The 27,739-nt window shown below is 62.8% G+C and overlaps 1 protein-coding gene across 1 annotated transcript in view; it reads right to left on the reverse strand.

Annotated features, from left to right (window-relative positions):
- Positions 1 to 6,627: 6,627 nt before the first annotated feature.
- Positions 6,628 to 27,739, reverse strand: part of SBF1 (SET binding factor 1) — a 36,491-nt gene continuing 15,379 nt past the window's right edge. Inside the window, 34 exon segments of the mRNA XM_035315053.1 lie at positions 6,628 to 8,661; positions 8,785 to 8,916; positions 9,010 to 9,097; positions 9,294 to 9,505; positions 9,664 to 9,774; positions 9,885 to 10,118; positions 10,733 to 10,863; positions 10,948 to 11,074; positions 11,220 to 11,405; positions 11,483 to 11,584; positions 11,917 to 11,965; positions 11,967 to 12,094; positions 12,168 to 12,352; positions 12,931 to 13,008; positions 14,414 to 14,551; positions 14,652 to 14,848; positions 14,999 to 15,206; positions 15,757 to 15,896; positions 18,552 to 18,727; positions 19,508 to 19,635; positions 19,878 to 20,073; positions 20,185 to 20,258; positions 20,461 to 20,633; positions 20,878 to 21,137; positions 21,318 to 21,476; positions 22,163 to 22,231; positions 22,370 to 22,519; positions 22,908 to 23,020; positions 23,363 to 23,567; positions 24,147 to 24,245; positions 24,451 to 24,579; positions 25,869 to 25,982; positions 26,488 to 26,565; positions 27,236 to 27,349. Coding sequence (XP_035170944.1) covers positions 8,563 to 8,661; positions 8,785 to 8,916; positions 9,010 to 9,097; positions 9,294 to 9,505; positions 9,664 to 9,774; positions 9,885 to 10,118; positions 10,733 to 10,863; positions 10,948 to 11,074; positions 11,220 to 11,405; positions 11,483 to 11,584; positions 11,917 to 11,965; positions 11,967 to 12,094; positions 12,168 to 12,352; positions 12,931 to 13,008; positions 14,414 to 14,551; positions 14,652 to 14,848; positions 14,999 to 15,206; positions 15,757 to 15,896; positions 18,552 to 18,727; positions 19,508 to 19,635; positions 19,878 to 20,073; positions 20,185 to 20,258; positions 20,461 to 20,633; positions 20,878 to 21,137; positions 21,318 to 21,476; positions 22,163 to 22,231; positions 22,370 to 22,519; positions 22,908 to 23,020; positions 23,363 to 23,567; positions 24,147 to 24,245; positions 24,451 to 24,579; positions 25,869 to 25,982; positions 26,488 to 26,565; positions 27,236 to 27,349 — 4,782 coding nt within the window. The 3' untranslated portion in view covers positions 6,628 to 8,562.

Below are 27,739 nucleotides of genomic sequence, written 5' to 3' on the forward strand. Positions count from 1 at the left end.
CTCTTCTCTTCTCTTCTCTTCTCTTCTCTTCTCTTCTCTTCTCTTCTTCCCTTCCCTTCCCTTCCCTTCCCTTCCCTTCCCTTCCCTTCCCTTCCCTTCCCTTCCCTTCCCTTCCCTTCCCTTCCCTTCCCTTCCCTTCCCTTCTCTCCCCCCTTTACCCCATTTCTGACACTTCCAAACTTTACCTTCTCTGCCACAGCTCCACAAAGCCCCCTCCCCGTGCCCCCCTCCTGAGGCCGCCCCCCGAGAGGAGCAGTAGGGCCACATCACCCTGTGGGCAACGTCTTTGTCCTGGTGGCTCCAGGGCGCGCACGCAGCACTGGGGGTCACTGCTCTGGCTGAGATCTCACGCGGGGTTTTGGTATCTGGATCGCCCGCTCTGCAGGGACCGGGTTTGCCCCCTTCTGCTCCCATCCCTGTCGTGTTCTCGCCGCGGCCCCGGTCCTTGCTCCAGCAGAGAGCTCGTCCCGCTCGGTTGCAGCTGGTGACTGCCCTACGGGCGGGCGCTGCCGGTTGTCCCTAGGGCAAGACGATGATCAGCAATAAACCTCCAGGTACAACAACGCCAGTGCCTTTATTGTAGTTCAGGAGTGATTTCTTCTCGTTCCAGCTTGGGAATCAGTTTTGGAGTCAGTTTTCATCTCCAGATGCCCCGAAGTGAAGGGAAAGAGAGCGATGAGCAGAAGGACCCCGCGCGGTAGCAGTAGCGTTAAAGCACCCCACTGTGGTTCCCAGTGCCTTACAGCCGCCCAGGCTCCAACAGAAGGTATTCCCGGTCCTTGTGCTCTCCGTCCTCCTCCGCCTCCCGGCCCTCGGGGCCACCTGCACCACCACCGCAGCCCCGGCCCCGCGAGGTGGCCCTGAGGTCCCGGCCGAGGGCCCTGCGCCCGCCTTGGTGCTGCGGGAGCCGCGGCCAGAGCACCGCCGGCACCTCTAGCGCGTGGGCCTGGGCGGCGCGGTCGGCGGCGCGGTTCCTCACTTGGAGGGGCCGCGAGTCACCAAGTTACCCCCTGGCAGCAGCCCCTGGGGGGCCGGGGCCGTGCGAGGAGAGCGGGTTCCTTCCAAAGGAGAGCAGAAATGAGGCGGCGCAGGCGGGTGCAGCAGAGCGGTTAGCGTGGGGCAGGGAGGGCGAATTCGTGCACGGCCGCGTGTCCGGAATGTTTTACTGATACCCAAACTGGAAGTGTGCGTTGAACTTGTCCTCCCAGCGTCAGAGAGACGAGGCTTACAAGCTCCTAAGAAATTGGTTATACATAATTTTGTGTTTAAATATAATATTTAATATTAAATATTTATTATTTAACGTGTAATTTAAATAAAAGGCTCATTTGTCCATATGGCGTGTAAATATTTTCCCCTTATCAAATATAAATATTCCTCATCTGAATTTTTTCTTAAATGAAAGGAAATTTTCCTGTAGAACAGTGAGAAATACTTGAGCGGCTGCCGACAAGCGTTCCCGTTTCACAATTATTCACACCTGCACTGGCAGCAGAATGCCAGTACAGCTGCACATGACGGAAATACTGAAACACTCTGTGCTAAATTGCCATAGACTGAAATCAGACCTAGCTCTGGCTGCTGACCTTGCCCCGGAGCCAGCGGTGCGGTGAGGATCTGTGCTTGTGTCGTTACCGCCGGTGGGGTCCGGCAACTCCACGGCCCCGAGCTGGGGCGCCAGGCGTCGGGGGGCACGGGCGCGGGAGGGAGCGGGGCGGCGTTCGGGGAGCTGCTGGCCCGTGGCTGCCGAGGCTCCGGGCGCTGCTCCGTGCGGTCCCGAGGCAGAGCCCCCCGGGTGTGCCAACGGGACGGGGGCAGAACTCCCCAGCTCAGCCGTGCCCGGCTGGGCGCGGGGTCACCGTGTGCGGCTCCGGGGGCGCGGTGCTGTGATGGAGGTGATGGAGACGGGGCTCTGGTGGGGTGCTCGCCGCTGCAGCGGTGCTTTAACGTCGGGGCCGTTTTGGTGCCCGGGGAAGGGCTGCATGGGCTGTGCCAGCACCGGTGCGTGTGGGGCATTCACGGCCAGCGCGATGGCCACGTCGCAGTGCCCGTGGGGCGTCCACGCCGCCCTCCTGGGCTTTGGGTGGGGTGAGGACACGAGTGACCCGTGGCACGGGCGTGGGGCTGGAGCTGGGGGTCTGGGGGCTGGGGACGGAAGCAGTCGTGGGGGGCAAGGGAGAAAATTGTTCTGCCCGCCTTGGTGGTGATCCCCAGAGCAGGCGGAGGCGCGAGGAGCACCCTTCGTTTGTTGCTGTGCCTGAGACGTTTTTCGTTATTTTTGATAAATTCTCCTGGAAGTGTCAGCGCCTTCTCTGCGCGCAGGAGGCTGCACGTGGCCGAGGGCAGCACAGCGTTGGCAGAGGGGGCTGCGGGGCTGTGGGGCCACAGGGGCTGCGGGGCTGCGGGGCCGCGGGGGCTGCGGGCTGGGGCAGGACGGGGGCGCTGGGACTGGGGCGGGGGCGCTGGGCTCACGGGGCTGGCTTCCGTTCCTTCTCTCGCCCTCTTGTTGGCCGTGTACATAGGCTCTATTTATATATGTATAAATATGTGTATATTTCTAAATTTCTTCACCTTAGACCTATTTTTCTCAGAGCGTTTGGGTTTGCATTTCATTTCTTGATGGGGAAGTGTGCACCTTCCGAAGCACCGCAATCCGTGGTACAAATCATAATAAAAATAAAGGTACTGGGCAGAGCGGGGAGGTTTCTGCAGGGGCAGGATTCACTCGTGGCTCGCTTCCACCGGGCTGAGATTTGAGAATTAGACGACTCGTTTGGGTTTCTCAGTTGAAGATAAGATACTGTTTTGCTCCGGTTATAAATTCCTTGCTGCCATTTTCTCTAGGTAGGCGAAGTTCTGGTAAAGGAACATTTTCAGACTGAAAAAAAAAAAAAAAGTGCTCGAGGGTTTCTCATCGTGCCGTTTTTCTCAACGAGGCTCATGGAAAATAAGGTCGTTGATTTTTAATTTGTGTTCCTTGTCTGTTTCTCCGTTTGCCTTTTGTACCCAAACTGGGTTTTGTCAGTGGTTAAAAGCTAGACGAGCAGCTTCAGTTGAGATGTAAAGTTTTACAGAAACCTCTTTCTCGATCCGCTATTTTGTAAACCTTTCACACACCCCAGGGACTGGCACTAGATCAGCGTGGCAGTGCTCAAGGCGGTCATGGTGTGCGCGCACAGGCATACACACGTGCACGTACTGGGGGTGGGCAATACGTAGGGGCACAGGAGATGTCCATGGGTCCGACGCTGTTTTTTATCACGGGGCGTAGCTGCTCAGACAAACAGGAACTTCCTTTTCAAACTCGAAGAGACGCCATGGTTTAACCAGTTAATTTGCACTGGGCATATTTAAAGCAATCAGAATATTAAATATTCTTTGCCACTTTATTTTGATCCACGGTCTCTTGCCTGTAGCTCCTGGAGTTGCTTTTCTGGGGGTTTTCCATAAGCTCCGTGGGGTTCGGTTTGGCGTTAGGCTGCAGCGTAGACGTGAGCCGCTTGGAGGTGTTTGGCTTTTTGACTGTTAGCACAAACCCAAGGCCCGTCCACCCTGGGAAGTTCACCGGTTGCCACCCAATGCCAGAGGACCTGGAATGCTTGTTTAGACTAAAAGTAACCCAAAACATATTTTTAAAAAGAATTACTTAACCCGGAGAAAACTGGAAGGCTCCAGGAGCCTCTGGCCAGGCAGCTCCATCCAAGCGTCCCTGCGGAGCCGCGGCCGGGCGCGGTGCTGGGCGTGCGCCTTGTGCTCATCAGAATGGTGCAGCCGGCACCGCGCAGTCCCGCTGTCACCACCGCCCAGCGCCGAGTCCCAGGGCTGGCGGGATGCAGGGCGAAGCCCTTCTGGCTCCTGGGACCCCTCTCAGCCCGGTCCAAGGTGGGCGAATTGCGCCGCGGGGTGTGGATGGGGCTGTGGTGGGCTCGGGAGCCGGGCTCTGCAGTGCTCCGTGCCCAGACGGGGGCCCAGGTTTTCAGCAAAGCTCTGCACCCACTTTCTTCTGCTCTTCTACAATTCGAGGTGATTTGTTTTGGTGTCCGAAGAGCCAAGTTTCCTTGAAAAATCTGCCTGTTGAGCACTGTTGGAAAGCCCAGCTGTAGTGCTTCCCCGAGGAAAGGCTCGCTGCACATTGGGTTTGCAGGCGCCCCGGTGGCCTGGCTGGAAAAACAAGCGTTAGGGGCTGAATCTATGCTTCTTTCTCTTTCCTTTTCCTTTTTTTTTGTCTTTTAAACAAACCATAAAATGGTGGCTGACGATAGGTAAGATGCACTCTGTATAGCAATAAGAAATACTTGCCTGCATAGACGGAGTCCTGAGGCTGTGGTAGCGGACGTGCCAGGCAGCGGCTGCCCGGAGGCTGGGGCTGGCGCGGGAGGGTCCTCGCCGAGCCCCCGGGGGACGCGGAAGCTCAGTCCTAGCTTCAAGTGGCCTTTCCTCTGAATCGGGAGGGGGTGGCGAGGGGGGTGCCCCGCTGGGTGAATTAATTTAGTGCAATGACATAGGGGAGCCTTTTTTCTCATGATGCCTACTGCCCTTAAATGTTGAAACCGGGTCTTTGTAAGCAATGTCTGTGTATCTATGTGTATATATGAGGGACAAATTTTAAATTACTGCCTTTTTTCCCTGTTTATTTTTCTGAGTAATTCCAGATGTACTTTAGTCTCTCTACTGTCAAAACTTTTATATTGTAAAACTGATGCTGGTGGCTTTTGGTTATTTTGGTTTTTGTTTTTGTAAAAAAGAAGAAAAAAGAAAAAAAAGAAAAAAGAAAAAGAAAAAAAAAAAAAGTCTGCATCTCTCTATGTTGTCAGTTTTAGGCTGTAAATTCCAACTATCAATAAAAGCTCAAAATTCACGTGCCAGTGGTGGATTCCTGCAGGACACGCTGAGCCCCGCCGTGCTGCTCCCGGGAGCCAGGCGCCGTCGAGGGCAGTGCTGGGGCTGAGGGACCCCCCTGCGGGGGGGCTCAGGGCACGGCCAGGGCAGCGGGGCTTGAAGGCATTTGTTGCTCTCGAAGGGGAGAGAAAAGGTAAAAGCACATTCAGGAGGTAAAAAAGCCAGCAGCAGCTTTGTAAGAGGAGCGAGGCTTTGCTTTTACAACTGCACCGCTGGAGCGAGAGCGACCTGGCACCCATCGGGAGCTGGTACAGGGCAGGGTTTGGGGCTCTGGATGAAACCTCCGGAGTGACTGGGGGCTGTGACCAGGGACGTGGCTGATGGTGAGGCCGATGCACATTCGACTGAGGCCATGCTCTTGCTCACTCCTGTTTAGTCCTTGCCACAGCCTGGCCTGCAAGCAGGCGAACCACCCGCAGCGCCCCGGGTGCCTCGGCTGTGAGCAGCGCCGCCAAATGCTCCGTGTGCAGCCGGTCCCTTTGTGTTGACTCAGCTGTGCTGTAAGAAAAAGCTCCATCCCAAGGAGCCTCATGACAAAGTTTTCAAGTCTTCACCAGGAAGAAAGCCGTGCTTGTTGCAGGTAAAGGCTGTGCCAGCCATCAGCATGAACGTGGAGCAGGGCTGGGACTCACCCCTGGAGCTCGTTCCCCGCTGACCCCGTTTCAGGGCACTGAGACGAAGTTGTCGCACGAAGACTCCTCTTGTTCCCTCTAGTTTTTCCAGGGGGTCCCCATCTCGGTGGCTGCAGCCAGGAGCAGGTTTAAGTGAGACAGTTGCATGCAGTCACTGTTCCCATCCATAGGAATGAAGCTTTTCAGGTGATCCAGGGTGAGCAGCCCCAGGCGTGGTGCCACGCACTGCCTGGCCCCGCCAAGGCACAATAGAGAGGTTGCAAACTGGCATCACTGGGGCTGGGTTTCTTTTTGCTTCGACTTCACTACCTTCCACCAGCTGCTGTAGATTTAAGGCACTTTTCAGCATGCTTCAGCGGTGCTGGGCTTCATCTATGCGCAGTGTGAGCTGCTTGGAGCCAGCCCATTGCTTCAGCGTGTGAGAAATGGGACCTGGATCAACCTTCGGACGCGCTGCTGGGGCTGGAGGGGACCCTGGGGACAGTCAGTGGGACAGGGACAGGGCCTGGATGCCAGCTGTGTGCACAGCTTGAGACAAATGGAGTTGTGTTCCTTCAAGGTGAAGAAAGACAACAAACAAACAAACAAAACCCTTTCATATAAACAGCAAAGGGAAAAAAATAAAGTCATTTAACAAATTGGAAGTCACAGCTGCAAGAGTTGTATGGGGTGGGGTGGGGGTGGAAACTAAGAGAAAACCAAGCATAAAATCTGGGCTGCTGGAGGCTTACACAGCTGTACAAGGGCTGCTGGTTTTGTTCTTCATCAGCTTTTAGCCTTAAAATAAGCTGCTCAGGATGTCCCCACCGCAGCACAGCAGGGACCAGCAGAGATGGTCTCACAGCAGAGCTGAGCTTTAATGCCCCAGGCAGCAGGTGCCTGGTGAACCACGGTCTGTTACCCCCCGATGGGCACCACTGAACTCTGCTCAGAGCGGTCCTGGCGGAGCTCCTGCCCTCCTCCTCCTCGCTGTGCCGGCTCTCCTCAGGGCTCTGGCCCCGGCCACAGGTGGCAGCCCCCATCCTGCAGCTCCTGCGGCGCTGGGGGGCTGCGGGGCACCCGCTGTCGGTGGCAGTGAGGCACAAGGGGGCACGTGTCATATTAATTTTTTTATTAAATTCCGTTAGTCTTCTCTTTTATATAATAACCTTTTTCCTCTAGGCACAATACAATACAAGGACTCTGTATGTTTGACACAATGTACAGAAACTTCAATAATCTACAACTGCTCAGGTAAGTTACAAAACCTCCATGTTACACCAGCTACCTGCCACAGCCATTATTGTACAATAAAACAAAGAGGGGAACCTGGGGATTAAGACTGTACAAAGACCTCTGCACTGAAATAAAACAAGGAACCCCTTTAAAAACAAGACAGGGAGGAGAGCTGGCTGAGCTTGCAGGAGAGGCGTGGAGGGTCGGGCCCTGGTCACGGTCGCTTTGCGGAGCTGGGAGGGCTGCGGGGGCCGGTTCCCATCCTGCGGACGGACGGACAGCCGCATGTCCTGAGCGACCTCCACCTGCCCGGGCAGCGACCTCGGGGTGAGCGGGGCCAAACCCACCCGCAGTAACAGCAGTGCAGGGGATGAGGTGCTGCAGGATCTGATTCTGTACCGAGATTCCCCCTTTGCACTGACACTGTGACAGCAATAAGCAGGGAGGCGGCAGCGGGGGGGGACGCGCAGCCCCCAGCAGCGCTGGGGGGCAAACCTGCCCTCCTGCGGGGCCGAGACCCCGACAGCAGTGGGCTCGGCCTGGCAGCGCCGGCAGGGGCCCAGCCTGAGCACGGGGGCTTGGGGAGGGGAAGAGCCCTGGAGGTGGGGAGAAGCTGGCAGCACAGCGCAGTGCCCTGCACGGTGCCCGCCGAGGTGCTGCCCGCTCCCTCCCGCAGGACGCACGGGGTGACCAGAGCAGAGACCAGAGCAGAGCGGGGCACTGACAGCACCCATCGCATCCTGGCCCTGGTGTCATCGCCTGGCATCACAGCCCGTGGGGACCCCGGGCTGCAGCCGAGCAGGATGCTGGGGGCTGGGTGGTCCCCACCTGGGAAGGGACCTGCAGGGACAGAGGGGCACTCCCCAGCCTGCGCCAGGGCACCGAGGCTGCAGCGTTTGGCACCTCCCACGGGGAACGCACCCCCGCCAGCAAGCCTGAGCAAGGAGGTAGAGGCTGCACCCTGCCAGGGCAGGGAGCCCGTTGGTCACAGGCACCAGCCACGTCCATGCCCCCTCCTACACATGCACCTGGTGCCTACAGCTACAACACTGTGAGCAGCCCCGGGCAGGCAGCAGCTGTGCTCCTTTGTTCCTGTGCAAGTCTGTGAGAGCTCAAGGGCTGGGGAGCGCTGCCTGCTGCTGCCAGAGGGCCAGGGCAGGATGGTCCCAGAGCTCAAGCACCCTCTGCACCCACAGGCACCCTGAGCTGCAGATCCCCGGCTCCAGCAAGGCAGGGGCTAAGCCTGGGCCATGCTCGGGCCAGCGACTGCACCGGGGGCAGCGGCACCGGGTGAGGAGGGAGCAGGCCCTGCCCCGTGGATGCTCGGGCAGACATGCAAGCTGTGGGGAGGATGAGGGAGCCAGGCAGCTCCTGCTTTCGCTAGCAGCACGGGGCAGTGGCGGGGGGCACCCTCTCCAGCCAGCTGACACCACCCCTGCTGCAGCAGAGCTGGAGCGAGGCCGCCTGGCCCGGAGGTGCACAGAGGACACAGGGTAATTACAGGGCTCAGACAGGACGGGGGAGCAGAGCAGGACAGGCTCCTGCCTGCACCCCAGCCTGCTTCAATGCGACGAATTCCTCCACTACGCAGTCCTACCATAGTGTAACACGCTGATCCTGCCCCCACCACCACCTGCGGGAGCACGGGCGGCTGCGGGCACTCCGGTACAGCACCCCCGCGGCAGACGGGAAGGGTCCATCTCCTCGCCAGTCAGTCACAGCCCCGGCGCGGCGCCGAGCCTGGGCACTGCCTCTGCTCCACGTGCTGGGGCGCGGGAGACTCTGTGCCTGGAATAGAGGCTCCTCTGAGCCAGGCTCACGCGTCCGACAAGCAGCTCTGGATGCGGTCGATCCACTGCTGGGCTAGCTGCACGTCCTGGGCGCAGAAATTGTAAACTCGTTTCGTCGTCTTCAGCTGCAGGGGAGGAGAGGGAAGGTGAGCGGGGCCAGGCGGCTGCTCCGGGCCCCCAGGAGCCTGGCAGGGGCCGCGGGCTGCCGAGCTCCGTTCCCTGCAGCGCAGGCTCAGCACCCCACTCACATCGAAGAAGGCTTTCTCGTCCACCGTCTTGGGGGCCCCCATGGTGGGGGTGCCAGGGGTGATGGACTCCACGTCGGCCAGGTCAATGACGCCTTTGCACTCCGTGTCCATCCGGCTGTCGTAGTACCGCAGCTGCGGGGAGAGGTCCCGCACACAGCTCAGCACGCGGGGAGGGAGGGAAGGACCCCGGACACCCCTCCCTCACCCTGCCCAGCCCCTCAGTACCTGATGCTTGGTTTTATCCAGCACAAACCAGCGAGGCTTCCAGGGTTTCATGAAGGCTCCTTTCTTGTACAGGGTCCCCTCATAGGACCTGCGGGGGGGCAGGCAGTGCGTCAGTGCCTCATTGTACCCATGGGCGAAAGCAGAGAGGGGCCCGAGCGTGGTTCAGTCAGTGGCAGCCTGACATCAGCGGGGACCACCGAGGTCCCTGCGCTGCAGAACCCAGGTGCCACCTCTCTGGGAGGGCCCCCCAGCCCTGTCCCCCGCCCCTGTCCCCCCCTGCCTGCCTGTTCTCGCTCTCCGACATCTGGAACTGGCTGTAGAGCGTGCTGGTGCTCTTCCGGCCGCCCTGCTTCCCGCTGGACGGGGTGGAGGTGCTGCTGGTGTCGCTGTCCAGGCTGAGGTTGAGCGTCGAGCCCACGCCGCTCTCCTGCAGGTACACGCCCAGCGAGCGGCGGTGGTGGGAGAGGCCGGAGGACATCAGCAGGGAGCTGGGGGTCTGCAGGGGGCAGAGGGCACCGTGTGAGGGTGGAGGGCTCCTCGGGCACACCAAGCTCCAGCTCCCCTCCTCAGCCCCGGGCTGCAGGAGCCAACGCCAGCCTCGCTGGGCACCCTCAGCAGAACCAAGTCCTCCCTTCAGCCCCACCACAGCCCTACCCGGCTGCCCTCCTGCCGGGCCTCGGTGCGCTGGGAAGCTTTGATCTTGTCCCACGTGTCCTTCCAGCGCTCTGGAACCTGCCCCAGCTCCATCTCCAGGTTGTGCAGCTCCTGCGGGGAAGAGTCAGGCATCAGCCCGAGCTGTCTGTGTGCCGGGGGGGGAGCTGCAGGCGCTGCGCACGGGGCACTGACTGCACCACCTCTGGGACACCCAGACTCACCTCCAGCAGCTTGGAGATGGCGTCGGGCTCCACGCGGCTGCAGTTGTCGTAGCAGGGCCAGATGATCTTGCGCTTTGTCTGCGGGGCGCTGGTGTCCTGCCGGTCTGCCTCCTCCACGTGCTCCGGCTGCCCCTGCACCAGCTCCCAGTCATAGGAGGGGCCCTCGGACAGCGTCTCCTCCGTGTAGTAGTCCCACACCTTCAGGTTGGAAATGTTGCTGTACGGCCGTAGCACCTGGGGAAGAACCAGGGTTAGGCTCACAACAGCTGGCGGCATCCAGGCAGACCCGGCCATGCTGCAGGGTCGCCGACCAGCCTGTGCTGCACTGGTTTTCTCTGTCCAGACTGGAAACCAGTCCCTTCACAAAGAGCTTTCTCCATGGTGATGCTTTCTGGCTGGTACCAAGAGGCTGCAGGCTGGTCAGCAGAGGGCAATGCTGGCCCGGAGACACCAGAGCTGCTGCCAGGACAGGGCCCAGACCCAACGCAGGCTCTGAGCGGCCTGGCCCCAGACGGGGCTCGCCTGCACAGCGCAGCTCCCTGCACCACCAGCAGCTCCCTGCAATAACCAGCAGCTCCCTGCAATAACCAGCAGCTCCCTGCACCACCAGCAGCTCCCTGCACCACCACCGTGCTGGGCCGTGCGCCAGAAGCCAGGCTCTCCCAGTGGAAGGGAATTTCCAGCTCATGGTAGTGAACAGCTCCTAAGGAGCCCCAACAGCTCCAGCTCAGGGTCTCTCCTCTGCTCGAGGTTCCTTGCATTACCCCCAGAAATCCCCGAGCCCCTGCAGAGTGCGGGGTCCTGGGGGGCCGGAGCAGGTGGATCCAGAGCAGCGGCAGAGCTCTCACCTCCCCATCCTCGGGGGCGTACATGTAGTTGAAGAAGACGGGAGCTTTCTTGTTCAGCCGGTCGATGTAATCCCAAATTGACTTGTAGACCTGCTGGCTTTTCCGCTCGCCCTTCTCCTCGTAAAGGAGGCCTGTGGACAGGAGGGCAGGAGGGGCGTTATCTGGGGCAAGGCACTGGGCTGCCACCCCCCGCCCGCCCCGCGTGCTGCCCTCACCCAGCTCGATGCGCTCGTAGTCCGAGTCCAGCAGGAACGTCCGGAAACGATTGGAGATGTAGTGGTAGCTGAGGAACTTCAGGTAGTACTGGCTGAACTCAAACTCCATGGGGAACTGCAGGTGGATCTGCGGGGAGGAGCGGGGTGAGGCCTCCCTGCACCCACCTACGCTGCCCAAACCGCGGGCTGGCACCGGTGCTCGGGCAGCCCCGGCTGGCGGCAGGGACCTCCCCAGCCGGCTGCAGGGCTGGCAGCCCACACCAGGACCTCACCTGATGCACGCAGTCCAGGAACTGCAGGAAGATGGGCGCGAAGCCGCTGCTCTGGCTAGCCAGGGTCTGGGCCCCGCGGTGGCTGAAGCGGTGCCCGAAGGACAGCCACTCCTTCTCCACGAGCAGGCGGAAGCCCTCCATTGTCCGGTAGTAGGGGTCCGAGAGCAGCTGCACCAAGGAAACGACCTGCAGGGACGGGGGGGGCTCGAGATGCTGGTGGGGACACCCAGCAGCCGTCGCGCCGGGCAGCTGAGGGCTCCTACCTGTGTGGTGATGTCCCAGCCGTCCTCCAGGCTGACGAGCACAGAGGAGCCCGTGTCCAGCAGCTCCACCACCAGCACCGAAATCTGCAGGATCTTATGGATCTGCCAAGGCAGGGATCAAGGCTTACGAGGGAGCAGGAAACTCATTTGCTGTTGTGGGGCAACTGCCAGCCGGCTGCTGCCCCAGATGCTCGCAGCGCTCATGTCCAGAGCCACCAAGCAGCACGTTTCTGGGCTCTTTCATCCCTGTTCCTCTCAGCCCTGCCTTGTTCACTTGCTGTCCCCACTCTGTGCCAAGTGGCACTCGGGACAGAGCCCCCAGACCCCCCTCTCATCCTCAGCTTCACCAGGAGGGACGAACACGTCCCTGACACGAGCCGACAGAGCCATGGGGACAGACTGGGGCCCCTGCAGCCTCCGGGGGAACCACTGACCTGGGAGAGCCACTCGGACTCCTCCAGGGACCGCAGATAGGTGACGGGGGGGGTCGCCGGAGGGGCAGCCGGGCACACAGGCCTTCATCAGCTTCTTGAAGCTGGCTTTCACCTGCCGCACGTCGAACACTTCGATGGGCACCACCTCCCAGTGCTGCAGCGGGTCCGGTTTCACCCCCTGCGGGAGGAGAAGCATCAGCACCGTGCGACCCAGCGCCCGGCCCCGCCGCCACCTCGTCCCCTTCGGCTACCTTCAGCTGCGACTTGTCCCCGATGATGTAGAGCGAGGCGCGGTGCTGGCGCAGGAAGCTGGCCTCGGCGGGGGTGCCGTTGTGCTGGGCGCTCAGCAGGTCCTTCCCAGCCAGGCGGGACCCGATCTCCACGTTCAGGGCGTAGCTGCTCATGCGCCCGCTGGCGCGGATGCTGCCCCACTTGCCTGCAAGACGGCCGCGGTCACCAAGGGGCCCCCGAGGCCGGGACCACCCCGCCGGGCCGGCGCGGGGCGAGCAGCTCTCCGTGGGAGCCGAGCTGCGGGCCAGCGCCCTTGGAGCACATGCTGGGAAGGTGCTGGGCATCAGGTTTGCTTTTGCTCCGTCTCCTCGCTGGGTGCTGCAGGGCCTCCTGCCCGCCGTGTGCCGGGACCAGCCCCAGCCCCGAGCAGCGTGGGCTGCCCCCGTTCCCCTTTGCCAGGACTCGCCCCCTTCCCTGCAAGCCAGACCCTCTCCTCCGCCGCCACCACCACCACCGAGCACCAGCAGAAGTGCGAGGAGCCTAAAGCAAACCTGCGGGAGGGCGCGGGGTGGGCGCGGGCAGGCCCGGTACTTACCGCCGGCACCGCGGCTGGGCCGCGCCGGGGACGTGCTCAGCTGAGCGCAGGCGTGGGCGGGCGGGCGGAGGTGTTACTGGGGCATTAGTCGTGTGAAGGGGGTGTGGGGTGGGGGGTGTGGGGTGAGTCGTGGGGTCAGTCGTCAGGTTAGCACCCGGGCGGCGGTTAGGCGCACGGCGGTACCGTACCTCGGGGCGCCTCGCGGCCCTTCGCCGACGCGCACTTGGGGGTGGAGAGGGTGATGACCCTGGCTCTGTGACCGAGCCCTGAGAGCACAGGACGAAAGCAACCTCAGCGAAGGCGCCGGGCGGAGCTGGACCAACGCTCTCGCTGGGTGGACATGGATGGAAGGGACGGGCAGTGGCGCCCGGGGGCCGGAATGGAGCGACTGGAGCCACGAACGGGATGGAGCTGGCACCGGGAGCTGCCTCCGGGTCCTGCAGCCGGTCCCTCCCTCCCTCCCCTGCGGCTGCCCCATGCCAGAGAGCTCTGGGGAAGCAAGAGGGAAGCAACTACTCTACCCCAGCTGCCCCGGCCCGGGGGCCTTCGCGAGGCCCCCACGAGGCAGCGTTCACTCGCACGTCCTCACCTCCACGGCTAATAGTACCGGGCCCATCGTCCTTCCCTCCCATCACCTGCTTCATGAGCGATCCCAGCTTAGGCTGCCTCTTGTCGGAGAAATCTGTAGCACCAACAAAACGTCAGCTCTGAGCCTCGCTGTGCTGCTCCAGCAGGACCCTCCCGCCCTGCCTCCCCACGGCTGCTCCAGAGGGAGGGAAGGGGCCCGAGAAGGAGCCAGCGGCAAGCAGGAGAGCCCGGGGCCGGGACCAGGGGCCAGCATGCAGGAGACACCTTCCAGCCGCAGCCACGGCACGCAGGCACCTGCGGCAGCAGCGTGAGCAGGGGCTGGGCCCCACAGCACCAGCGAGTGCCACCGCTCTGCCCTGGCCCTGCCGGGGGGGCACCACCCGGAGCCGTGGAGCCGGGCAGAGCCCAGCACCGTGCCCACCCCCTCGCCGCCCCCCAGCCCCTCTGACCGTGCTGCTTCTGCAGCAGCTTCGGGCACTTCCCGCACCAGGGAACGAGCCCTGGGGGGCTGCAGCAACTGGGCTCTCCTACATCCCTTTGGCCCCCGGTCACCTCTGCAGCGATGACGGGGTGGAATGGCAGGGACAGATGAATGGTGATGGAACACGGCTGGCAGCAATGGAGAGCTCTGCTGGGGCAGGAGCTGCTCGGACAGCACGAGACAGACTTACCGCAGCTTCCCGTGACAGACCCCGCGCGCTGCCCCCGCTGCGCTTGGTGCCGAGGTCTCAGCTGATGGGGTCCGTCCCCTCCCAGCCCACCCCCCCCCCGGCTCTCAGCAAGCGCCTGGATCCAGTCGGAGCTCCCAGTGCTTGCAGGTGCAGGGGCACTGCCTTTCCCAAACCCGTCCCCGCCACCACCAGTCCTGGAGACCCGGTGGGAACTGGGAGCTCTGGGAAGTGCGCCGGGAAGGCTCCACTGCCTTCGTGGAGATGGCAGACCAGGGAGAGCCGCTCACCTGGCTATCCAGGCTCTGGGACGTGCAGCAGGACCCACGAGCGGGGCCCCGTGCACCAGGTAAGGCGCGAGCCTCCTGCCTCCCCTGAGCACCGCGCCGCAGCGCCACAACCCAGCTCCTCTCACCTGAGCTGCTCATGTGTGCCGAGGTGAAGCCACTGAGCGTGTTGCGCCCACTGGCATCAGCATAGTGAGGCATGGAGTTGATCACGGCCTGCAGGTACTTTTCCTGCTCCAAACTGGTGGAGTCTGTCTGCGAGGGGCCTAGGAGAGAGCCAAGAGCATCAGCACTCCGCCCCGGGCACGGGACGGGGCCGCAGCCTGCTCCAGCACGGCGCTGCCCAGGGGCAAGGGGGACGGGCACCTGTGGTGGGGGCGTTCTGGGACTTGAAGAGGCCCACGACGCCCTTGCCGTGCAGCCCTCCCGAGCGCAGCAGCACGGCCTTGGTGCGGGAGTTGCGCCAGCACACCACGGGGAAGCGGTTCTGGCGGTAGCAGCGGGAGATGCGCTGGATGGTGTTGTCCTGGATGCTCTGCGGCACGATGAGCAGCCCGGGGTAGCTGCGGGAGAGAGCGGAGGCTCTGCAGGGCGCAGCGAGGTGCAGCACGAGCCCACCCGCAGCTCCCACGAGCGACTCCAGACCCTGGCTGCCCTCTCCTGACATCGCAGGCCTCTTCCCAGGGGGCTGCCCCCGTGCCGCTCAGGCTCACCTCCGGCAAATGGCGTACATGCGGTTCACCGTGGAGATGCGGAAGGGCTCGTTCTTGGAGCGCGTGAGGCTGCTGCTGAGCGTGCCCAGCCCCAGCCGCTGGTAGTCGCGGCAGCAGGCTCGCTCCACCAGGTGGTTGATGGTCATCTTCTCCGAAGGTCTGATGGTGGTGGTGGGGGTCAAAGTGCTTCTGTCCATCTCTTCAGACACTGCGGAGACAAAGGGGGACCTGGGTCAGCCCGCGGCGCAGAGGCGGTGTCCCGCTTGCAGCTGGAGGCATCGTCCAACCTGGCAGAGAGGGGACGGGAGCTGCACCCAGCACCTTCCCATGGAACAGAAGAGCTCTGATCCTCCCCAGGGAAGGCTGCGATCTTCAGTACTGAGAACTCCTGATCCATTGCTCCTCAGCCCAAACGAGTTTGTCTCACATCTGACCCAACCTTTCTGGCTGCAGCTTAAGTCTGCACATTGCTGCCTGAGGGGCTGAGGCCACCAAGTAACTCCCACCCCTCCGCACGGCTCACTGGGCATTTTCAGTTCCTAACGCAGCAATATCTCAGCTGGCCGCCTGGTCACTGCAAGGGGACGAGAGCTGCCAGGCTGCTGGGGACAGCCAGAGGTGACCGGGGGCAGTGCTCTGCGCAGGGAAGCTCCCGCGCCGGCGCTCCCTGCACGGTGACAGCCGAGACCTGTCCCGAGGAGCTCCTGCTGCAGCCTCCCCCTGCTCCCCACCACCTCCCCACGCGGGGTGCTCCCAACCTGAGATCTCGTCCTCGTTGTCCTCTGCGAAGTGCTGGCTGCTCCGCTGCTCCCAGGCGGGCGGCGTGTATTTCTTCCGTGTCACGTACTGGCGGCCGATGGTCTTCTTGGCGTTTTTCACCAGGTTTTTGGAGAGCGTCCTGGAACAAGAGGAGAGGCCGGGGCCAGCTGACACCCGCTCCAGCACGCGCACGGCCACCAGGGCAGGCCCCGAAGGCTGGAGCAACACCCACAGCACACCCAGAGCGAAGCAGAGATGGATCACCCCGACCACCGGAGCGCCCCGACCACCGGAGCACCCTGACCACTGGAGTGCCCTGACCACCGGAGTGCCCTGACCACCAGAGCACCCCAACCACCAGAGCACCCTGACCACCGGAAATACCCCGACCACCGGAGCACCCTGACCACCCTGACCACTGGAGCACCCTGACCCCTGGAGCACCCTGATCACCGGAGCACCCCAACCACCAGAACACCCCAACCACCGGAGCACCCTGACCACCGGAGCACCCTGACCACTGGAGCACCCTGACCACTGGAGCACCCCGACCACCCTGACCATCGGAGCACCCCGACCACTGGAGCACCCTGACCACTGTCACACCCCAACCACCGGAGCGCCCCGACCACCGCCGGCAGTCACAGCCACCAGAGGACGGATGCCACCTGCAGCACCCAGCCCGGGACACTCAGCCCTGAGCCCCCAGCCCCAAGCCCAGCCTGCAGAGCCTGGGGGCAGCCAGGCTGAGCAGCCCCCAGCGCCCCAGCCTCCCGGGCACACCACCGCGTCCTGGGCTCTGAAGCCACCACCTCCACCTCTGAGCCCTCATACCCATTGATCTGTCGTGTCCCTAGAGAATCGTGGAACCCCAGAATGGTTTGGGTTGGCAGGGACCTCAGAGCCCATCTCGTTCCAACCCCTGCCCCAGCCCGGGCTGCCCCCAGCCCCATTCGGCCTGGCCGTGGGCACTGCCAGGGATGGGGCACCCCCAGCTCCTCGGGGCAGCCTGCGCCCACTGCCCCCATCATGAAAACACCCTCATTTCTCCAAGGTGGGCTCCTTCTCACCACCAGGGCAAGGGGAGGGCTGCTGAAGGCTGCGTGGGGATCCTGCCTGCCCAGGCACAGGGCAGAGGGGAGCTGCTGAAGGCGAGCTGCCCGGCGCCGTGTAAGGGACGGTGGCAGAGGCACTGGGCTCAGCCCCCCACCAGCCGTGGGGGAACTTCTCTGCCTGCCGAGGGCAGAATGGGAAGGCACAGAAGGGAAATCTTCAAAAGCCTGCAGATGGTTAGGCTGCGTGGTCAGAACACTCCTTAGGACACAGCTCCAGAAAGCCTATGCTTGAAGGCACGAATGGTCTGCACGTGTGCAGGACCTCACACACATCATCATCATCATCATCATCATCATCACCATCTCAGGGAGCCCACGGGCTCAAAGAGGAACAAGGAAGGTGCAGGAATCAGCCAGGGAACGGGCCAGGTCCAGCCCAGCACAACAGCCAAGCGGAGGCACAGATCCCTCGTCAGTCACCGTACCATGACTGGGGCCAACGTGAGGCCAGCGGGTGGCTTGTTTGGCTTTGCAAAGCAGACCAAGAGGGAATCCAACTGCTCCCTAAATTTATTAAGAGAAGAAAAGCCCGAGGACTGGGCAATAACGCTGTCCTGGGAACCAGTGGTCAGGTACAGAGGCCAGAAGTAGGGGTGCTTCCTAACCAGGGGAACAAGACCTGCAGATAGTGTGGGGCACAGCCAGCAGCAGACTTGGGGGGTGGTGACGAAGCAGACCTCGCAAGATCTGGGACCGTGCCCAGGCACAGGAGCTGGGCCCAGCAGCTCTGGTGGTCCCTAGAGGTTAGTAGGAAGACGCAGAGCTCCCCCAGCACGTCCTGGGGATCCGCCGCAGTGCCACGGAGCACTAGGACAGCCACGTGAGGCTGTGGTGCTGCAGTGGTGAGAGCGCACCCCAGACCTTCAGACCAGCAGCCTGGAAAAGGGCGTTCCCCAGGTGCCAAGCCCCCAGCCCAGGCAGCATGCAGAGAAGGTGAGAAGAAGCCCTGGGAGCAGTGAAGGCTGCAGCCTGAGCCGATGCCACCTCGCGAGCTCCCGCACAGGGTGAAGGCATCTTACGTGGTTGAATGGCCAAGGTGCCCGAGGGACATGACCCCCACTGTCAGGCCCTGGAACATACCGGTCACCTGCTGGGAGCTGAGTCACAAACACACGGGACAGCAGCTTAGGCTCCAGGGCACACCAAGCACGGACGCAGCAGCAACCAGACCCCACAGCTACAGCAGCCACCGGGCGCAGGAGCAGGGTCTGGCCTCGGGCCGGCACCAAGCACAGAGCTTTTCCACTGCCCCGCCGCGCTCCCCGTCCTCCGCAAAGGCAGAGACCACGCTCTTGTGCCCAGTGGAGCTTCTCCCATGAGAGGCTTCCCCAGGGCTTGCGCTGCTTCAGCCCGGGCAGCCGTGCAGGGAACAGCTCTGAAGCTGTCAGCGCGCTTCCCAGGCTTGGCTGGTCTCTGCTTGGAAAAGGACCCCCAAAAAAGGACTGTTCCCCTCCCTGCAAAAACTTCCCCTCCCTGCAAAAACCCAAAGAGAGCAGGGATGCTGTGCCGGGGAGGTCTGAGCAAGGCATGCCCGGGGACCCCGAGCTCCAGCTCTGGAGCCTGTGTCTGGTTTTCCCCTGCCGGTGGGCTGGAGGAGGGAGAGAAGAGCCCCAGCACCGCCTGCAAGGGTCAGGAGCATCCCGCGACCGCTCCCCCTGCTCCGGGGACGCTGCAGGTACCTGAGCGAGGGGTTCTTCTCCTTGGCCTTGGGCTGCATGGCTTGCTTGGGCGACTGGCCCACAGTGAAGGCGAAGGTGCCATGGACGTGCTGGGGGTAGCGCAGCTTGTGCAGGTGCTTCCTGAAGACCTCGGCACTCTCCGTAGCCACCTCATCGTCGAAGGCAATCTTCAGCAACTGTGAGGACAAGCAGAAGGCAGGCTCAGGGGGGTCACCGTGAGCTTGGCACCGCTGGGGTGAGGGAGAGCAGCAGAGCTCCACCGGGCCTTCCCCCAGCTCAGGTCCTGCTCAGCAGGGACCACCGTGGGCATGGACCAGGCAGGAGCTGCCCCATCTGCCCCCTGTGCCAGTGACTTGGTGCCGTACACGGCCCTCCTGGGGCTGCTCTGCACGTGAGCGCTGCCCCCGGGATGTCCCCAGAGCACGGGGACAGGAGGGAAGGGGCAGGCAGCACTCTGCGTGGTGCTCTCCTCCCCGAGTCGCTCTGTCTCAACGAGTCTCAGAGAAGTGCAATGTGCAGTAGTGACCCTCCTTCTGCCATCTCTCCCCGCTGGATTTCTCCCTTTAAGGACCCGCCACAAGGTTTGCAGGATCACCTCTGAGAGCATGAGCACGGCACGTGCCTTCCCAGGGCTCCAACAGCCACCGAAGCAGTTGGAGGGGAGCCTCCAGCTACAAAGGGACCGAGACCGGCCCCGTATCGGGACCACAGCCCAATCCCTCCCCTGCCAGGGGGCCTCAGGCTCTGCCCCCGGGTGCAGTCCCCCCCTTCAGAGGCCGTCTTTGGCTCCTGCAGGCAAAACTACCCCCAAGCCAGGTGAGCACGGGCAGTGAGTGCCTCATCCCAGGGGATGAAGCCAGCACAGGGCAGGTCCCTGCTGGGCCCCACCACCAAGGCCCTCCTCAGCTGCGACGACGCGGCTCCAAGGAGCAGCCCGCAGCTCCCCGCGGCCTCACCTGGAATGTGCAGGAGCGCAGCTGCAGGCCCTCGGTGAGGAACTGATCCTGCTGGCTGTGGATGTTGATCTTCTTCTCTTTGGTCAGCGAGGCGATGGGGAAGGAACGGATCACCACCTGCTCCCCCACTGGGCACAACACAGAAGGTGTTAGCCACCGCCCCACCAGCTCTCACCAGTCCCACAGGACCAGAAGGTCCAGCAACAGCTCAGGGCTTCTCCAGCCAGGCCACGGAGCTTTGGAGGCGGGCACGAGCAAAGCGACATCTCCAGAGGGCGCACAGCAAGAGCTGCTCAGGATTGCCCCGGCCGCCTCCTCCCAGCACCGCCAACCCACCCAGCCGGAGGACGCGGTGCACGGCCGGCCTTACCCAGCGGGTCCGTGGGAGTGCCTTTGAAGATGATGCGGTACGTGGTGAGGAAGATGGCTCCCTCGGCAGGCAGGAGGGGCGGGCCACCGATGCTGCCCCCCGCAGCCTCTTCCCGCTCGTCGGGCATGAGGTACACGCGGAAGCCCTCCATCACGCACTCCTCGCCCACCAGCAGGTTGGGGCGCAGCAGCTTTGGCTACGGGGGGGTAAAGTAGGAGGTTTAGGGCCACGCAGACACGGAAGGGGACTCAAAGCCCCGCACAGCACCAGAACCTTCCCCACGCCCTGCAGCAGGCCGGGTCAATACCTTCTGGATGGGAGGAAGCCTCTTGCTCTCCCTGTGCACAGCATCCAGCGTCTCTATGTGCATCTGCACAATATCTGCAGACAAAAAAGAGGTCAGAGACCATGAGCAACGTGTTATCTTACGCACTCCCCAGGCAACCTGCCCCTGAGCGCTCCTCTTCTGCCCTTCTTGCCGCTTCTTTCAGAATCCCCTGGTGAGCAGACCCCAGCTGAGCAGGAAGGGTCTGCAGCAGGATCACACGACGCCCACCCCCAGCAGAGCCGTGGGGCGCATTACCAGGGATCATGACGTGCAGCCCCTTGAGGTGCTCGTTGGTGACGCCGCTCTCCGTGCAGACTTTGTCCACAAAGCGGTTGATGAATCGCACCACGTAGTTGGCCACATCGGAGCTCTCGGCGTCCTCGAATCCACTCTCCGTGTCATAGCTCTCAGCCACGCTGCCTGCGATGCTGCCGGACAGAAGCAGAGACGACTTAGCTGGGAGTACCTCCCTCCTCTGCCACAACCATGGCAGGAGGCCCCTGCCCGTGCCGGGCAGAGCCCGAAGGTATGGGTATGAACCCAGGGGAGCTTCCACTGCTGCCACGGAACAGCCCTGGGCAGTGCAACCTGCACCGATCCCGCCTCGCGGCTGAATGACCCAGACGCCCGGGTGTCATGCCGAGGTGTGCTCTGGCACCGTGCCCAACGTACCTGTTGGTGACGAGGCTGTTGCTGACACTCTCCACGTCCCCCAGCCCGGAGCTGCGCAGCAGGCGGTTCTTGCTGGTGTCAAGAGGCAGCAGCAGGTAGCTCATGCGGTTGGCGTAGTGGATGGCCTGGCTGAAAACGGTGCTCTCCTCCTTCTGGATCAGCTCCTGCTGCTTCTCTCGGCTCATGGTGGGCCAGAGTCTCAGCTGCTCTGATGCTATCTCGAGGGCAGACTTGGCTTCCTGGGGCTCCTCCGTGCTCTCCTGAAGGAGGAGAAGGACGTGTCAGAGGTCTGCACGGACAGGAGACCTGCCAGCCTTCACCCCGCTGCTCCCAGAGCAGCCTCCAAAAGCAGGCTGCAGCCCCTCGTCCGTCCCCATCGGCCTGTGGGCCTTGGAGGGCTGCTTCCCTGCAGCTGCTCTGCGGGAACGCCGCCGCCTCACCTCATCTGTGTGGTTCTCCTCGCTGCCGTCCAGGTACAGGGCTCGGATGTGGTTCTGCACATCGCAGTAGAACATCGCCTCCCAGAACTGGATGTTGGTCCACACCACGTGCTCCTGCACACAGCTGTAGGCAAACTGCGTGATGCCTGGGCCCAGTTTCTGAGGAAGAAGACAGAAGCTGCATGCAGACACGGCCTCTGTGCCAGCCTCTCCTCCCCAGCTGATCCTTTCTCTCGCCTGTGCCCCTGGGCAGGCAGGAGGGACGCTTGGATCAGAGCTCCTCCAGGCGTTCCTTGCAAACTCTTCTCAGATTTGCTCAGCGCTGACCCAGGGCCCAACAGGGCCCCGTGCCAGAGACAGGTTTTGAGGGCAGCATCTGCCAAGTGTTGGGACAGGCTGCCCAGGGAAGTGGTGGCCTCCAGCCCCGGAGGTATTTAAGAGATTTGTGGACGTGGCACTAAGGGACACGGTATAGTGAGGGCACTCAGTATGTCACACTGATGGTTGGACTTGATGATCTTGAAGGTTCTTTTCCAGCCTAGATGGTTCTGTGACCTCAGCCCAGCCTGACTGATAAATGGGAACATCCCCAGTTCCTGAGCACCCTTCTGACACGTTCCAGCCACTCTGGAAACCCTGGGCCTGGAGACTGGTGCAGACAGCAGGGCTGGTGTGGCTGGGAGCTCCTGGACAGGACCCCGTGCTCCGAGAACCGAGGGGACAATCTGCCTTTGGCCTGGCTGCAGCACGGGCTCTCGGCCCTTCACACTACCGGCCTCTGTGGCCTCCAAGGAGCTCGGAGCCTGCAATTGTACAGCAGGCATCGGGGCACTGCAGGTACTCACTCGGCAGAAAGCAGTGACCAGTGGCAAGAGAGCAGCTGCAATCCCATGCTCATCCATGGCCGTGCAGTCCTGGGGAAGGGAACAGAGCTGAGGGGAGGATTCACTGCAAGACACCCCGATGTACCCCCAGCCCCACACAACGCTGCCTGCCCCAGCAGGACACGCTGTCCTTCCCGAAGGGATGTGCTCCCGCGGCCCCTCTCCTACCTGCAAGCAGCAGTTCATCATGCGGACCACGAAGTCAAACTGCTGGTGGTCCAGCACGGCCCGGTTCTGCTGCACGTGCAGGTTCAGCTCCTGGGTCAGGCAGTGCCGGGCTGCTCGGCCCTTCATGGCTCGCAGCACGGCAGGGAACAGCTGCAGGAGGAGAGCACCACGTTGTCTGCAGGCAGCTGATCCAACGTGGGTGCAAACCAGAGCATCCCCACCTGGCCAGCCGGAGCACAGCTCGGGGGGGCTCCCTGCTCAGCAAGGCTGGGGAGGAGGACCCCAGCCCGGCCACCTCCGTGGGACAGACCCTGAGGGGCACTGGGAGACCCTTGTGCCATGGAGGGATCAGCCAACAGCCCTGGGACAGAGCAGGGGGGAACAGGGCTGCGAGAACAAGTGCACGTAGGGCGGCAGAGCTGCTCGGCAGAGCTCTGGGCAGAGGCAAGGAGCGGCCTCCCCAGCCCGTCACGGAGGAGAGGCAGAGTGACCTCAATGCCCTCCCCTCAACCAGCAGCTCCTCGCGAGCACCCCTCACCTTTTTGGCTTCTAACATCTTGTTCTCGAAGACGTAGGAGATGCAGTTCCTGACCACCTCCAGGCGCCGGGCGCTGTTGGCCAGGGCGTTGCCGTTGCGCTCCATGATGGCAGCTGGGGAGAGAGCCGGCCGTTAGCTCGGGCAGGGCAGGGCCGTCACCCCAGGGCGGGCAGCGAGGGGTGCCCCCCGTGAGCAGGGCTCTGGGCTGCGGGAGCCCTGCTGGAGGAATCCTGCCGGCTCTTCACCATTCCCCCGTGCTGGCTGCTGGAGCCCAGGGACCTCCAAGCTGGGATCAGCTAACGGGGACAGCGCTGCCGCTCAGCCAGCAGGCAGGACTGCCCACGCTGTGCTCGCACGGGACCCTCGGACACGCCGCAGTGTAGAGGTGAGGTGGCACCCCGAGAGCTCCTCCCGAGCAGGGCTCCACACTGCGGGGACACTCTGCGCACACGTACCGATGGGGGGGCCCGACGGCACCATGCACTTCTTCTCCGCCTTCACAGCAGGAGGGGCTGTCTGCAGCTTGGCCGTGGCCTGGTCAATGATCCACTGCACCGTGCCCTCATCCAGACGGGGAAAAGGCTTCTGGTGGAGGCGCAGGTGGCAGCCTTCCGTGGGCTTCTGCACTTTGTGCATGGTCACTGCAGGGTACGGGTTCTCCTGGCACAGCAAAGACAGTTTCTCTTCAGGCACGTGGAAGTCGTGTCCTCTCCCAGAGGCTGAGAAAGGCATTCTGCAACCCCTGCTCCTCTCCTCCTCTCCCAGGTGATCTACAGTCCCCCAGCCCTGCAGTCCTGAGTCCTCAGTTACAGTGCCATCGTGCTCTGCTCTCAGGAGCTGCAAGGGCCCTGAATCAGCAGCGAGCAAAAAGCCAGTCAGGAGGGCTGAGATGCCCAAGGGGCTCACAGGGCGCTGCTCTGCTCTCAGAGGACCTCAGCAGCTCTGTCCTGTGCCATACAACACGTGCATCAGCTGGCCAGCTGCTCCAGAGCAAAGGAAGGAGAGCCCCCAGAGAAGGGCTCCTTGTCCCAGGCCAGGCACCTCTGTGTCCGTCAGCAGTTGCCCCGCCACACCTAGCAGTGCAGGGCAGGACGGAACAAGCAGCGCCAGCGCTGCCTCCAGCAGCAGCTCCCAGTAACACAGGTGGAGGGAGGACAGACCGACCGGGGCCATGACCCCGTTCTCGCAGCCCCGTGTCCCCGTCAGACCATCGGTTCCCCTCCGGTGCTCAGGACTCACATTTTTGTAAAGTTTCTCTGCCAGCTCCTTGATGTGCCGCAGTATTTTCTGCTTGTTCCCCTCTTCTGCACGCATGCGCTTCACTTCATAAGCAACAAGCTGGAAGGAGGAGAGGCGGGTGAGAGGAGCTGGGCAGGATCCGACCACCCTCCCCGTGCCTGGGTCTGTCCCCAGCAGCTCAGCGCCGCAGCCCAAGCGTCGAGGTGGATCCCCAGCCCGTGCTGTGCGAGGGAGCACGTCCCACCCGTTCCCACCGCAGGCAGCGCGGCGCTGGGCGCCAGCAGGGGCCGGGGGAGCCGCTCACCTCATCGAACAGGTCGATGGCGCGGTACGGGGCGCCCCGCTCGGTCACAAAGCCCGCGAACGCCATGCCCTCCAGCACCTTGGTGAGGAAGTCGTCCTCCGTCAGCCCCCGCTGCCCGAGGAAGGCTGCCTGCAACGGGGAAGCGCGGAGCCGTCAGTGGCACGTGGGGCTCTCTGCTCCTGCCAGCACCCTCACCCGCCCGGCGAGACGCTGGGAGCAGGGCTGCAGGGTGCTACAAGCAATCGGTGTGGCTATTGGGGTGAGAACGGGATGCTTCTGAGATGCTGCTGTGGCCAAAGCAGCCAAGGGAGCAGAGTTCTGGCTATTTTGCACACAGCTGCTGCACGCGATGGTTTCATGAAGTGGAGGTTCGTTATGCTTCGTAAGCCCTATAGCTGTTTTACCAAGGTAACAGGCAAAAGTCAAGCTTTTCTTGGGTTTACTGCGTGCTTATAACTTAATGGAACACGTGAATCTTTGTCAGCAATAAACTTCTACTGAGCATAAAAAAAAATCATTCCAAACCTTTAAGAACCCGGTGCTGATTTTAAACATCAGAGGCCAGCGCAAGCCCTCCAGCACTGGGCAGCGCTGGCGATGCACACGCCCAGGATGTGCACAGCACAGGGGTGCTCACGCCTGCCCCCCCGCACACCTCTGCGGGACCAAGGGTTTGTCCCCATGCTGAGCTCCAGCCCACAGGACCTGGCGTGGGCAGCGGCGAGGGGCGAGCTGCTTGCTGCTGCCGTGGCCACGCTGCGCTGCGGTGCCCAAGTCCCTCTGCTCTCTCCCCGTCTGTTGCCTTCTCCTGCGCTTGGTCTCCCCACGGACCCCCAAACACCTCAGATATTTTCCTCTTCTCCCTGCCCCGTGCTTGTCAACAGCCCCAAGGCACGTGGATCGGCCAGCCTTGCCTGCCTCCTCTCCCCAGGCCCTGCTTCCTTTGCCTCGACTTCAAGAAAATGCACAGCTCTGGTCTGCGACGTGAGGGATGCCTCCTGTAAGCCTCTGCACGACACCAGGCACACGAACGTCAGCCGTGGTGCATCTGGCTACGAGTGAGCACCAACAGGGAAATGGCATCTGACCCACAGGACCTCGGGACGCTCAAGGACAAACGAGGGATGCAGGTGGAGCTGGCAGGGGTGCAGGGGATCACCTGCCGGCAGCGCAGGTCTTTGTGTCTAGATGCAGCTGTATTTGTGCAAACCTTCCCACAGATTAACTCTCCCCAACCTTAATTCAACCCATTTGGTAAAGAGTTTATCCACAGACCTCCAACGCAGCCTGAAAAAATAACTGCTGTGCGGGCACAAGGCCTTGGGGCAGGAGGAGCGGAGCCCCTGCAGCCCCTGCTGGCCGAGCCCCGAGGTTCCTGCCCTCCCACCACCCCGCGTGTGCTTCGGTCCCGGCCGTACCTTGTGGAAGCGGATGACCGGCTCGGGATGGATGCGGATGATGTGCAGACACCAGCGATAGCCCTGCAGCAGCTGTGCAAACAAGCGAAGGAAGACAGCCCGGATCTCCTTGTCCTGCGAACAGGGACGCAGCGCGGTCAGAGGGGCGAGGAGCAGCCAGCAGGCGAGGCACAAGTTTCCACCCAAGATCCGAGCCACGTGTCAGGCTCGGCCGCTGCTGAGCGGGGCAGGAAACCCAAAGGTTCAAGGGAGAAGGGAGAGGCAGACGGATCGCCCGTCCCTGACACTGTGCACAGAGGAAGGGGCCCCGGGGCCCAAGGCAGCTCCTGGCAAGGCAGCGCACCGGCACTGCGCACTGAGCCCCCTCTGGCAGTGCTGCTGGCTCCAGGTCGGAGCATGTCCCGGGGCTGGGGGCAGCGTGCTGAGCCCCTACCCACAGAGGCAGTGGTGCTGAGTGCGGGGCAGCCTGCTGTGTGCCAGCCTGCTGTGTGCCAGCCTGCTGTGTGCCAGCCTGCCGTGTGCCAGCCTGAAGCCATGCCCGCGGACCGCGGTGCCCGCAGGGGCTCTCCGCTCCCGAAGCAGCAAGGCCCTGCGCCTCCCCTCTTCGCACTCCACTCACCTGCATTTTGAGAGAAGAGGCAGAAACTGTGGAAGGGGGGAAGGCGAGATCTGCCACCTCCAGCTCTGGGTCCAAGACCTGCACAGACAGGGCACAAAGCATGCTCGAGCCCGCAGGGATCTGTCCTCCCAGCTGGGCACCCCGGGAGCCTGGCAGGACCCACGGACGAGGTGTGAGGGGCTCGCAACCTGCAGGGCTGAGCCATCAGAACCCCCCCCGCTGTGCCACAGGCTCCCCGTGGCTGGACGCAGCTGCCCAGGGACAGCTCGGCGGCTGCCCCTCCAGCTCCATGTCCTTGTTAGAACCGGGGAAACGCGTGCCACGGGGGGGCTGTCGCTTGGCACGGCCAGGCTGCGAGCAGGGCTCACGCATGCAGCAGAGCTCAGCCCGCTCTCCCCCCAGGCACAGGCAGCTCAGCCTTTGTTTGCCTGCGCTGTCCTGGGCACGCACTCGCAGGGCCGGCGGGCTCTGGGAACGCGCTAGCAGCCAGAAAAGCAGCTTCAGGGCTGCAGCTGCTTCCTGCCCGAGGGCTGGGAGCCAGCCACCTGATTCCCAGAAACCTTTGGCAGAGGAGCCCCCTGCAGCACTGCCACGCAGCAGAGGCCGTGGGGATCAGGAGAGGTCCCGAGCGGCATGGCCAGGGGGACCCTGAGGTAGGAGCCCTGCCCTCAGCTCCGCTCTGCCTGTTCCCCCCCCATGCTCCCCAGGCGCCCGCACCCTGGAGATGGGGAGGCGCCGCAGCACTCACCATGGAGAGGGCTTCCCGGGTCTGCTGGAGCAGCGGCTCAGGGAGCAGGGAGATGTGCACGCACTCGGGGACGCTCACCGTCCCGCCGTCCAGGTCTGCGATAACAACATCCAGCTGCAAGGGGGGACAGGCGTGAGACGAGGCCAGGCTGGGGCACTGCCACCGCCTCCTGCCGCCGTGGGGAGCTAACGGGGGAAGGAGCGCGGCCGAGGGGAGGACCGCGGGGAACCCCAGCTTGTCTCCTCTCCGTCTTCTGCCTCCCTGGGCAGCCTGCTCTGAGGAACCTGCTTGGGCAGGGGGTTGGACCCGATGATCTTTCGAGGTCCCTTCCAACCCCTCCAGCTCTGTGACTCTGCAAGCTCAGGGCACTCTGGCCTTCAGCAGCAGTTTTCCCTTACCCCCGTCTGCACCCTGCTGTTTGCAATACAAGAGCTGCATCGGGATCCCACCCCTGCCTGCCGTGGAGGCACCCGGCTGCACGGAGCCCACGGCAACGGCACCCAG

Source organism: Oxyura jamaicensis, chromosome 1 (genome assembly GCF_011077185.1).
Source record: "Oxyura jamaicensis isolate SHBP4307 breed ruddy duck chromosome 1, BPBGC_Ojam_1.0, whole genome shotgun sequence".
NCBI lineage: Eukaryota > Metazoa > Chordata > Aves > Anseriformes > Anatidae > Oxyura > Oxyura jamaicensis.